Source organism: Ascaphus truei, assembly GCF_040206685.1.
Source record: "Ascaphus truei isolate aAscTru1 chromosome 20 unlocalized genomic scaffold, aAscTru1.hap1 SUPER_20_unloc_5, whole genome shotgun sequence".
Classification (NCBI taxonomy): domain Eukaryota; kingdom Metazoa; phylum Chordata; class Amphibia; order Anura; family Ascaphidae; genus Ascaphus; species Ascaphus truei.
The window spans coordinates 58680-70692 of NW_027453861.1; the positions used below are offsets into that span (position 1 = coordinate 58680).

Sequence of the window (12013 nt, forward strand, 5' to 3'; positions counted from 1 at the left end):
GAGTGTGTGTGTGTTACCGTCCCCTCTGTGTTGCTGGCACCTTACAGTAAATGTGAACGCACTATATCCTTGCGTTTCTCCATATGAGGGGTACAAAGCGCGAGCTGACCCGGAGAATCTCCTACTCGCAGTCACAGTATTATGTGTGTCTCAGTGTAACTAACACTGGGCTCATTCGCACATACAGTATTAACCGTTTCATCCCTTTGCGCCAGGAACACTGCTCTGTTTAGGGTTTAATTTGCGGGTTTGGGGGAAACCGCTGGTGTTTAGGCTGCAGCGTGAGGATATCACAGTATTTGTTGCGCTTTATTACAGTTTTTGTCACCGCCTCCCTCATACTACATTGCATTGGTCAGGGAGCAGTGAGTGTGACAATAGCGCGTGAGAACAGCGCTGCTATCTCTGCCCGGCAACTAGTGACTAGGGGGTCTCTCACCTCAGTCTCACTAGGGGGGGTCTCTCACCTCAGTCTCACTAGGGGGGTCCCTCACTTCAGTCTCACTAGGGGGGTCTCTCACTTCAGTCTCACTAGGGGGGTCTCTCACTTCAGTCTCACTAGGGGGGTCCCTCACTTCAGTCTCACTAGGGGGGTCTCTCACTTCAGTCTCACTAGGGGGGTCTCACTAGGGGGGTCTCTCACTTCAGTCTCACTAGGGGGGTCTCTCACTTCAGTCTCACTAGGGGGGTCTCTCACTTCAGTCTCACTAGGGGGGTCTCTCACTTCAGTCTCACTAGGGGGGTCTCTCACTTCAGTCTCACTAGGGGGGTCTCTCACTTCAGTCTCACTATGGGGGTGTCTCACTTCAGTCTCACTAGGGGGGTCTCTCACTTCAGTCTCACTAGGGGTGTCTCTCACTTCAGTCTCACTAGGGGGGTCTCACCTCAGTCTCACTAGGGGGGTGTCTCACTAGGGGGGTCTCTCACTTCAGTCTCACTATGGGGGTGTCTCACTAGGGGGGTCTCTCACTTCAGTCTCACTATGGGGGTGTCTCACTTCAGTCTCACTAGGGGGGTCTCTCACTTCAGTCTCACTAGGGGGGTCTCTCACTTCAGTCTCACTAGGGGGGGTCTCTCACGTCAGTCTCACTAGGGGGGGTCTCTCACTTCAGTCTCACTAGGGGGGGTCTCTCACTTCAGTCTCACTAGGGGGGTCTCTCACTTCAGTCTCACTAGGGGGGGTCTTTCTTCAGTCTCACTAGGGGGGGTCTCACTTCAGTCTCACTAGGGGGGTCTCTCACTTCAGTCTCACTAGGGGGTTTCTCACTTCAGTCTCACTAGGGGGGTCTCTCACTTCAGTCTCACTAGGGGGGTCTCTCACTTCAGTCTCACTAGGGGGGTCTCTCACTTCAGTCTCACTAGGGGGTCTCTCACTTCAGTCGCACTAGGGGGGGTCTCTCCCTTCAGTCTCACTAGGGGGCCTCTCATCCCTCCTTTTTATACACCGGGGAACTGACACATCTGTTTACGGGACAGTAACCCCATTATTTCCTATGAACAGGACAGGTTTTATCCCTATGAAACGTAAATGTTTGGCAGATATCCCCACTACATATTATATGCTGCAGCATAACAAGAAAGGCAGGAATCACTGCACACAGCAGAATAACAGGAATAGATAAACGCTCATTGGGAGGTGACACGATTAATAAGACTATCAGATATTATATTATTATCCCACGCGCCTTTAAAGCTGCCGTCCCACCTAGGGCCAAAATAACTCCGCGGCAGAGTTATATCCGGGGGACTGACGCATCTCTTTACAGTATCACACGCGGAGAAATATTGTGATAACATTTATTAAATGAGATGAGAGACGCGGTGAGAGAAACACGTGTCTGACAAACATTCTCAGGGAGAAGCAGGAATATGTTATTCTGCATCATACAATTCTTATATTATAAAGCATTTCCATTTACTGACACAGCACAAACATATATATGTAATGGGTATACGCTCCTATATTACTTCTATACGCTCGCTCCCAGAGCAGGAACTAAACACAGATTAACGCAATCAGATATCCCCAGGACAGGTATGTGAGATATATAAATATATATATATCAAATGGAAATATTACTGTATGGTCATTTACATGTCTTACGCCTTTCACCATTATCACCCAGCACACAGCACTTACACTGCAGCAAGGGATTCTGGGAAATGACATGCAAATGAGCACACAGTGCCACTTTTTGCTTCATAACCATTTTAAACATGGTTCCCTATAGGCTTAAGCTTGCTGCATGGTCACCGCTTTAAGCACAGCCAGGGCTAAGATGCAGAGCCAGTAACCCCTCCCACAGACAGCTGTTTCCACCTTAATGGGTCTCATCAGTGTGGGGTTGGCTACTGGCTATGCATCTTAACCCGGGCTGTGTGTCTCACGCGGGGTTAATAAGTATTGATGCCTGTGTGTGTTTGGGCAAACCAGGACCGCCAACAGAAATTATGGGGCCCAAGACAAAGGGACAGAAGAGAGGGACTGTGGGTATTTCTTTTAGTGTCACCCTGCAGTGGGAGGGACAGATTTGAGGAGCTGTGTGTCCTGTCTGTGTCCCCCTGCAGTGGGAGGGACAGATGTGAGGGGCTGTGGGTCCTGTCTGTGTCCCCCTGCAGTGGGAGGGACAGATGTGAGGGGCTGTGTGTCCTGTGTCCCCCTGCAGTGGGAGGGACAGATGTGAGGGGCTGTGTGTCCTGTCTGTGTCCCCTTGCAGTGGGAGGGACAGATGTGAGGGGCTGTGTGTCCTGTCTGTGTCACCCTGCAGTGGGAGGGGCAGATGTGAGGGGCTGTGGGTCCTGTCTGTGTCACCCTGCAGTGGGAGGGACAGATGTGAGGGGCTGTGTGTCCTGTGTCCCCCTGCAGTGGGAGGGACAGATGTGAGGGGCTGTGGGTCCTGTCTGTGTCCCCCTGCAGTGGGAGGGACAGATGTGAGGGGCTGTGGGTCCTGTCTGTGTCCCCCTGCAGTGGGAGGGACAGATGTGAGGGGCTGTGGGTCCTGTCTGTGTCCCCCTGCAGTGGGAGGGACAGATGTGAGGGGCTGTGGGTCCTGTCTGTGTCCCCCTGCAGTGGGAGGGACAGATGTGAGGGGCTGTGGGTCCTGTCTGTGTCCCCCTGCAGTGGGAGGGACAGATGTGAGGGGCTGTGGGTCCTGTCTGTGTCCCCCTGCTGTGGGAGGGACAGATGTGAGGGGCTGTGTGTCCTGTCTGTGTCCCCCTGCAGTGGGAGGGATAGATGTGAGGGGCTGTGTGTCCTGTCTGTGTCCCCCTGCAGTGGGAGGGACAGATGTGAGGGGCTGTGGGTCCTGTCTGTGTCCCCCTGCAGTGGGAGGGACAGATGTGAGGGGCCGTGGGTCCTGTCTGTGTCCCCCTGCAGTGGGAGGGACAGATGTGAGGGGCCGTGGGTCCTGTCTGTGTCCCCCTGCAGTGGGAGGGACAGATGTGAGGGGCTGTGGGTCCTGTGTCCCCCTGCAGTGGGAGGGACAGATGTGAGGGGCTGTGGGTCCTGTCTGTGTCCCCCTGCAGTGGGAGGGACAGATGTGAGGGGCTGTGTGTCCTGTCTGTGTCCCCCTGCAGTGGGAGGGAACAGATGTGAGGGGCTGTGGGTCCTGTCTGTGTCCCCCTGCAGTGGGAGGGACAGATGTGAGGGCTGTGGGTCCTGTCTGTGTCCCCCTGCAGTGGGAGGGACAGATGTGAGGGGCTGTGTGTCCTGTCTGTGTCCCCCTGCAGTGGGAGGGACAGATGTGAGGGGCTGTGGGTCCTGTCTGTGTCCCCCTGCAGTGGGAGGGACAGATGTGAGGGGCTGTGTGTCCTGTCTGTGTCCCCCAGCAGTGGGAGGGAACAGATGTGAGGGGCTGTGGGTCCTGTCTGTGTCACCCTGCAGTGGGAGGGACAGATGTGAGGGGCTGTGTGTCCTGTCTGTGTCTCCCTGCAGTGGGAGGGACAGATGTGAGGGGCTGTGTGTCCTGTCTGTGTCACCCTGCAGTGGGAGGGACAGATGTGAGGGGCTATGTGTCCTGTGTCCCCCTGCAGTGGGAGGGACAGATGTGAGGGGCTGTGTGTCCTGTCTGTGTCACCCTGCAGTGGGAGGGACAGATGTGAGGGGCTGTGTGTCCTGTCTGTGTCCCCCTGCAGTGGGAGGGACAGATGTGAGGGCTGTGGGTCCTGTCTGTGTCCCCCTGCAGTGGGAGGGACAGATGTGAGGGGCTGTGTGTCCTGTCTGTGTCCCCCTGCAGTGGGAGGGACAGATGTGAGGGGCTGTGTGTCCTGTCTGTGTCCCCCTGCAGTGGGAGGGACAGATGTGAGGGGCTGTGTGTCCTGTCTGTGTCCCCCTGCAGTGGGAGGGACAGATGTGAGGGGCTGTGTGTCCTGTCTGTGTCTCCCTGCAGTGGGAGGGACAGATGTGAGGGGCTGTGTGTCCTGTCTGTGTCACCCTGCAGTGGGAGGGACAGATGTGAGGGGCTATGTGTCCTGTGTCCCCCTGCAGTGGGAGGGACAGATGTGAGGGGCTGTGTGTCCTGTCTGTGTCACCCTGCAGTGGGAGGGACAGATGTGAGGGGCTGTGTGTCCTGTGTCCCCCTGCAGTGGGAGGGACAGATGTGAGGGGCTTTGTGTCCTGTCTGTGTCCCCCTGCAGTGGGAGGGACAGATGTGAGGGGCTGTGTGTCCTGTGTCACCCTGCAGTGGGAGGGACAGATGTGAGGGGCTGTGTGTCCTGTCTGTGTCCCCCTGCAGTGGGAGGGACAGATGTGAGGGGCTGTGTGTCCTGTCTGTGTCTCCCTGCAGTGGGAGGGACAGATGTGAGGGGCTGTGGGTCCTGTCTGTGTCACCCTGCAGTGGGAGGGACAGATGTGAGGGGCTGTGTGTCCTGTCTGTGTCCCCCTGCAGTGGGAGGGACAGATGTGAGGGGCTGTGGGTCCTGTCTGTGTCTCCCTGCAGTGGGAGGGACAGATGTGAGGGGCTGTGGGTCCTGTCTGTGTCCCCCTGCAGTGGGAGGGACAGATGTGAGGGGCTGTGGGTCCTGTCTGTGTCCCCCTGCAGTGGGAGGGACAGATGTGAGGGGCTATGTGTCCTGTGTCTCCCTGCAGTGGGAGGGACAGATGTGAGGGGCTGTGGGTCCTGTCTGTGTCCCCCTGCAGTGGGAGGGACAGATGTGAGGGGCTGTGGGTCCTGTCTGTGTCACCCTGCAGTGGGAGGGACAGATGTGAGGGGCTGTGTGTCCTGTCTGTGTCCCCCTGCAGTGGGAGGGACAGATGTGAGGGGCTGTGGGTCCTGTCTGTGTCCCCCTGCAGTGGGAGGGACAGATGTGAGGGGCTGTGGGTCCTGTCTGTGTCCCCCTGCAGTGGGAGTGACAGATGTGAGGGGCTGTGGGTCCTGTGTCCCCCTGCAGTGGGAGGGACAGATGTGAGGGGCTGTGTGTCCTGTGTCCCCCTGCAGTGGGAGGGACAGATGTGAGGGGCTGTGGGTCCTGTCTGTGTCCCCCTGCAGTGGGAGGGACAGATGTGAGGGGCTGTGGGTCCTGTCTGTCACCCTGCAGTGGGAGGGACAGATTTGAGGGGCTGTGGGTCCTGTCTGTCACCCTGCAGTGGGAGGGACAGATGTGAGGGGCTGTGTGTCCTGTGTCCCCCTGCAGTGGGAGGGACAGATGTGAGGGGCTGTGGGTCCTGTCTGTGTCCCCCTGCAGTGGGAGGGACAGATGTGAGGGGCTGTGGGTCCTGTCTGTCACCCTGCAGTGGGAGGGACAGATTTGAGGGGCTGTGGGTCCTGTCTGTCACCCTGCAGTGGGAGGGACAGATGTGAGGGGCTGTGTGTCCTGTGTCCTCCTGCAGTGGGAGGGACAGATGTGAGGGGCTGTGTGTCCTGTCTGTGTCCCCCTGCAGTGAGAGGGACAGATGTGAGGGGCTGTGTGTCCTGTCTGTGTCCCCCTGCAGTGGGAGGGACAGATGTGAGGGGCTGTGTGTCCTGTCTGTGTCCCCCTGCAGTTGGAGGGACAGATGTGAGGGGCTGTGTGTCCTGTCTGTGTCCCCCTGCAGTGGGAGGGACAGATGTGAGGGGCTGTGTGTCCGGTCTGTGTCACCCTGCAGTGGGAGGGACAGATGTGAGGGGCTGTGTGTCCTGTGTCCCCCTGCAGTGGGAGGGACAGATGTGAGGGGCTGTGTGTCCTGTCTGTGTCCCCCTGCAGTGGGAGGGACAGATGTGAGGGGCTGTGGGTCCTGTCTGTGTCACCCTGCAGTGGGAGGGACAGATGTGAGGGGCTGTGGGTCCTGTCTTTGTCCCCCTGCAGTGGGAGGGACAGATGTGAGGGGCTGTGTGTCCTGTCTGTGTCCCCCTGCAGTGGGAGGGACAGATGTGAGGGGCTGTGGGTCCTGTCTGTGTCCCCCTGCAGTGGGAGGGACAGATGTGAGGGGCTGTGTGTCCTGTCTGTGTCCCCCTGTAGTGGGAGGGGCAGATGTGAGGGGCTGTGTGTCCTGTCTGTGTCCCCCTGCAGTGGGAGGGACAGATGTGAGGGGCTGTGGGTCCTGTCTGTGTCCCCCTGCAGTGGGAGGGACAGATGTGAGGGGCTGTGGGTCCTGTCTGTGTCCCCCTGCAGTGGGAGGGACAGATGTGAGGGGCTGTGGGTCCTGTCTGTGTCCCCCTGCAGTGGGAGGGACAGATGTGAGGGGCTGTGGGTCCTGTGTCCCCCTGCAGTGGGAGGGACAGATGTGAGGTGCTGTGGGTCCTGTCTGTGTCACACTGCAGTGGGAGGGACAGATGTGAGGGGCTGTGTGTCCTGTCTGTGTCCCCCTGCAGTGGGAGGGACAGATGTGAGGGGCTGTGGGTCCTGTGTCCCCCTGCAGTGGGAGGGACAGATGTGAGGGGCTGTGGGTCCTGTCTGTGTCCCCCTGCAGTGGGAGGGACAGATGTGAGGGGCTGTGGGTCCTGTGTCACCCTGCAGTGGGAGGGACAGATGTGAGGGGCTGTGGGTCCTGTCTGTGTCCCCCTGCAGTGGGAGGGACAGATGTGAGGGGCTGTGGGTCCTGTCTGTGTCACCCTGCAGTGGGAGGGACAGATGTGAGGGGCTGTGTGTCCTGTCTGTGTCCCCCTGCAGTGGGAGGGACAGATGTGAGGGGCTGTGGGTCCTGTGTCCCCCTGCAGTGGGAGGGACAGATGTGAGGGGCTGTGGGTCCTGTCTGTGTCCCCCTGCAGTGGCAGGGACAGATGTGAGGGGCTGTGGGTCCTGTCTGTGTCCCCCTGCAGTGGGAGGGACAGATGTGAGGGTCTGTGTGTCCTGTCTGTGTCACCCTGCAGTGGGAGGGACAGATGTGAGGGGCTGTGTGTCCTGTCTGTGTCCCCCTGCAGTGGGAGGGACAGATGTGAGGGGCTGTGGGTCCTGTGTCCCCCTGCAGTGGGAGGGACAGATGTGAGGGGCTGTGTGTCCTGTCTGTGTCCCCCTGCAGTGGGAGGGACAGATGTGGGGGGCTGTGGGTCCTGTCTGTGTCTCCCTGCAGTGGGAGGGACAGATGTGAGGGGCTGTGGGTCCTGTCTGTGTCCCTCTGCAGTGGGAGGGACAGATGTGAGGGGCTGTGTGTCCTGTCTGTGTCACCCTGCAGTGGGAGGGACAGATGTGAGGGGCTGTGGGTCCTGTCTGTGTCCCCCTGTAGTGGGAGGGACAGATGTGAGGGGCTGTGTGTCCTGTCTGTGTCCCTCTGCAGTGGGAGGGACAGATGTGAGGGGCTGTGGGTCCTGTCTGTCTCACCCTGCAGTGGGAGGGACAGATGTGAGGGGCTGTGTGTCCTGTCTGTGTCCCCCTGTAGTGGGAGGGACAGATGTGAGGGGCTGTGTGTCCTGTCTGTGTCCCTCTGCAGTGGGAGGGACAGATGTGAGGGGCTGTGGGTCCTGTCTGTCTCACCCTGCAGTGGGAGGGACAGATGTGAGGGGCTGTGTGTCCTGTCTGTGTCCCCCTGCAGTGGGAGGGACAGATGTGAGGGGCTGTGTGTCCTGTCTGTGTCCCCTGCAGTGGGAGGGACAGGTGTGAGGGGCTGTGTGTCCTGTCTGTGTCCCCTGCAGTGGGAGGGACAGATGTGAGGGGCTGTGTGTCCTGTCTGTGTCCCCTGCAGTGGGAGGGACAGATGTGAGGGGCTGTGTGTCCTGTCTGTGTCCCCCTGCAGTGGGAGGGACAGATGTGAGGGGCTGTGGGTCCTGTCTGTGTCCCCCTGCAGTGGGAGGGACAGATGTGAGGGGCTGTGGGTCCTGTCTGTGTCACCCTGCAGTGGGAGGGACAGATGTGAGGGGCCGTGTGTCCTGTCTGTGTCACCCTGCAGTGGGAGGGACAGATGTGAGGGGCTGTGGGTCCTGTCTGTGTCACCCTGCAGTGGGAGGGACAGATGTGAGGGGTAGTGTGTCCTGTGTCCCCCTGCAGTGGGAGGGACAGATGTGAGGGGCTGTGTGTCCTGTGTCACCCTGCAGTGGGAGGGACAGATGTGAGGGGCTGTGGGTCCTGTCTGTGTCCCCCTGCAGTGGGAGGGACAGATGTGAGGGGCTGTGGGTCCTGTCTGTGTCTCCCTGCAGTGGGAGGGACAGATGTGAGGGGCTGTGGGTCCTGTCTGTGTCACCCTGCAGTGGGAGGGACAGATGTGAGGGGCTGTGGGTCCTGTCTGTGTCACCCTGCAGTGGGAGGGACAGATGTGAGGGGCTGTGTGTCCTGTCTGTGTGTGCAATCACCCCACACGTCTGCCTGTGATGTCTCTCCCACTTACTCACCCTCTGTCTCTTTCTCTCTCCACAACTGCACTGATTGAGATTGGCCGTCTCTTGTCATGTGGTCTCTCTCGCCTGCAGGGGCTTCTGGGAGTTGTAGTCCTGCTTCTCTTCTGTTACAATTTTAGTTACAGACGTGAACTACGAGTCCCAGAATCCCGTGTAAAACTGTGACATCATAATGATTCAACCAATCAATGCGCAGATCTGTGGTAACCACAACCCTCCCCCACAAGGCTGCAGCAAGGCCCCGCCCCGCAGTCAGGCAATGAGAGCCAATAAGAGCCAAGGCCCGCCCCACAGTCAGCCAATGGGAGAGCTTGAGTGCCAATGAGAGCCAATGAGAGCGCACACAAACCCACAAACACAATATACACTATATCTATGGGTTCCCTGCTGGGCCGGGATCAGTACTCCTAGCTCCTGATTCTGACCCAGCCATTATCCCATACCCAGAACGCAGCATGAAGAGGCTCAGTGAAGGTGGCAGTGACGGTGTGTAAGTGTCTGATCGGGTCACACAGCTGATAAAAGGACAGCCGCCCAGCCTCATAGTCCAGGTATATTCCTAATCTCTGCACGCGAGACTCGGGATATATCTGTGTACGTATTGAGTCATGTATCACTGCATGATAATTATCCAACATGCACAAACCCCAGGACTTCTTATTCTCTCCTATGCAGGACTGATATCCTTTCCTTACTATACTGGGATAGGAAATCCCTACCCCCCAGTTCCCTGAGTCACTGATCTCCACCTCCCAGTAATGTTGTCCTGAGGAAAAACTCCTGCTGCTTAAAACCTGATTATAACCCACAAATCTCTCTGGTGTATCCGGGCGTAACTGGTCTGTTTCTGACCAGGATGCAGTTTTCAGGTCACCTGATACAGATACATGATTAGCAGCTGTGTTTATATCCAGTAATATGCCTGAATCCCCCTGCACACAGAACCCGCTCTTTGCTTTTAGATCAGTCACAATATCAGCTAATCTCTGTAAGGTCAGTGGGATCAGAACCTCATACAAATCCCCTACAGCAGGGACCTTATTACCCTCTCTCTCTCTGTCCTCATTACCTCCCTCCTCAGCACCACAGAAGTCAGCATTGTCTGATTCCCGTCCCTGTAAGACAGTTACTGGATCAGTGATGTTGCTCAGCTCCTCAATGTGAAGTATCTTCCTGGACAGCTCGTCCTTCTTTATTTCCAGCTGCTGGATTAGATCAGAGACTCGGAGAGAAACCTGCTCTTCCCACCTGGTGATCTCACTCAGGACTCGCTTCTCTAGGACGTCCAGCTGTTCCCTGATGTCCCTAATCAGGGCAGTGACTCGGGCTGTCTCCCCAGCTGCTTTTTCCTGCGCGTCTCTCCTGCGTTCCTGCAGACTCTGGGCTCTTTTCTCAGTCTCCTCTCTCACTGAGGTCAGTTTCTCCAGAACATGTCTCAGTTTCTCCTTCTTCTTCTCAGAGGCCTCATTCAGCGACTCCACCTGGTGTCCCCTGTGCTCCCCAAACACCCAGCAGGACACACAGATACAGGCAGCATCCTCAGTGCAGTAACACTCCAAGAGCTTCTTGTGGACGGGGCATTTCCTGGTCTTTAAGGAGGTGGTTGGCTCAGATAAGACGTGTTCCTCTGACTTGCTGTGTCTCTCTAGGTGAATATCACACAGGGAGGCGTCACAATGCAGACATGTTTTAGCAGCGGGTACAGAGGAGGTAACACAGTAAGTGCAGAAGATCACAGCCTCCTCCTGCTCCGGCTGAGTAGAAAGGAAACGCTCCGCTATGTTACACAGCTTCAGGTTCCTCTGCAGTGCAGGACGCTCCTGAAACTCTGCTCTGCATTCAGGACAGGTATAAAGCCCAGATCCCCCCTGGGAATCCCACACACTCCCAATACAGCCCTGGCAGAAGTTATGCCCACATCTCAGCATTACAGGCTGGGTATAAGTGCTCAGGCAGATGGGGCAGGTTAGCTCCTCTCTCAGACCAGCAGACGCCATGCTTGGAAGCAGCAACAGGAAACGAAACTTACATTCTCCTCTCTCTCATATAACCAGTGGGGCGTTCCCCTTCTCAGCACACAGGGGCGGGAGTTTGTTACCCAGACTATTAACCCTGTAAGATCCTGGCTGCAGTATACACTATGAGGAATAAGAGTAGTTATAAGAATATGCAGCATGTTACCTATCTGTGCTCACATGAGGCGTTTGGTGACATGTGACAGGTGTTGCACTTCAGGGGTTAGGTAACCTTTTAAGTCAGCTGTGTGTTATACACCTCAGCATGTTCCTGCAGTACATGGGGACCCAGTAACACATAAGACGAGCATTGAGAGGAACGTACGTAATAAATTCTATACCAGACTATATACCCGTGAGCGTATAATATCCCCGTCTGTCTCTACATGAGTCATCGGAGCAGAGAATTTAGGTATTGTTACCAAAGCAGGAACAGGACCTAAGAGCCCATTACAGCGCCCTCACCTGTGGTCAAAGTATGTGTCAGGTGTAACAGGACTGGTTCAGGGACAGAACCTATTGTAGACCAAACAAGTAAGCATATTAATGGCCCCTCATTTATTGATTAGGAATATTGGATTATTAAAACACTTTATTATAAGTAATAAGTAGAATAAGTGGGGCTGAATAGGCACATATATATACACAGTAACACACTAAGCACACTGCGGATACACAACAGGGGGCTCTCAGATATGGCGCCCGGTATAACGTACTGAATCTCGGGTGTACAGGTCCCTGGGGAATAGCTTTACCAATTATGGCTACACTGGGATAACAGTATATATATATATATATATCTATATATATATATATAAACCCAGCAGCGCCTGTGTTACACCCTGACAGCACAGGTACTGTGTCTATGGGGTTCTGATATCATTACTCACGCTTTAGTCTGTCTATGTGCACAATATATCTAGAGCCAATACTAGGCTAACACCAGCCATAATAATACAGGTATCTGCGCTGGGAGCACAATTGTACCTCACTATATCACTGGGGGCCACTATGTGACCTAAGGACCGCAGAAGGAAGGGAGGATTTGGCCATCAGCTCTATTATAGGTACCCAGAGGCCACTTACCCCTTCCCTCCCTACCTCCTCCGTGGGGATCACGTTAATACTTTAACCTATTAGTCTGTGTATTTGATAAAATAAAACCTTTCTGTTTTGGGTAAGTTTTAGACCCTAACTTGTTCTGGTGGTTGGACCATAGGAGGTTCTCAGACACTAGTTCTGTGATTATAGCAA

At 56.0% G+C, this 12013-nt stretch overlaps 1 protein-coding gene across 1 annotated transcript; it reads right to left on the bottom strand.

Annotated features, from left to right (window-relative positions):
- Positions 1-1781: 1781 nt before the first annotated feature.
- LOC142474746 (E3 ubiquitin/ISG15 ligase TRIM25-like) lies at positions 1782-10816 on the bottom strand. Its single transcript, XM_075580964.1, has one exon. The coding sequence runs from the start codon at positions 10739-10741 to the stop codon at positions 9152-9154; it is 1590 nt and encodes a 529-aa protein (XP_075437079.1). The 5' UTR covers positions 10742-10816; the 3' UTR covers positions 1782-9151.
- Positions 10817-12013: the final 1197 nt, after the last annotated feature.

What these genes read in the sequence shown, in the direction of transcription:
- LOC142474746 (XM_075580964.1), bottom strand. Translation starts at nt 10,741, where the DNA reads ATGGCGTCTGCTGGTCTGAGAGAGGAGCTAACCTGCCCCATCTGCCTG.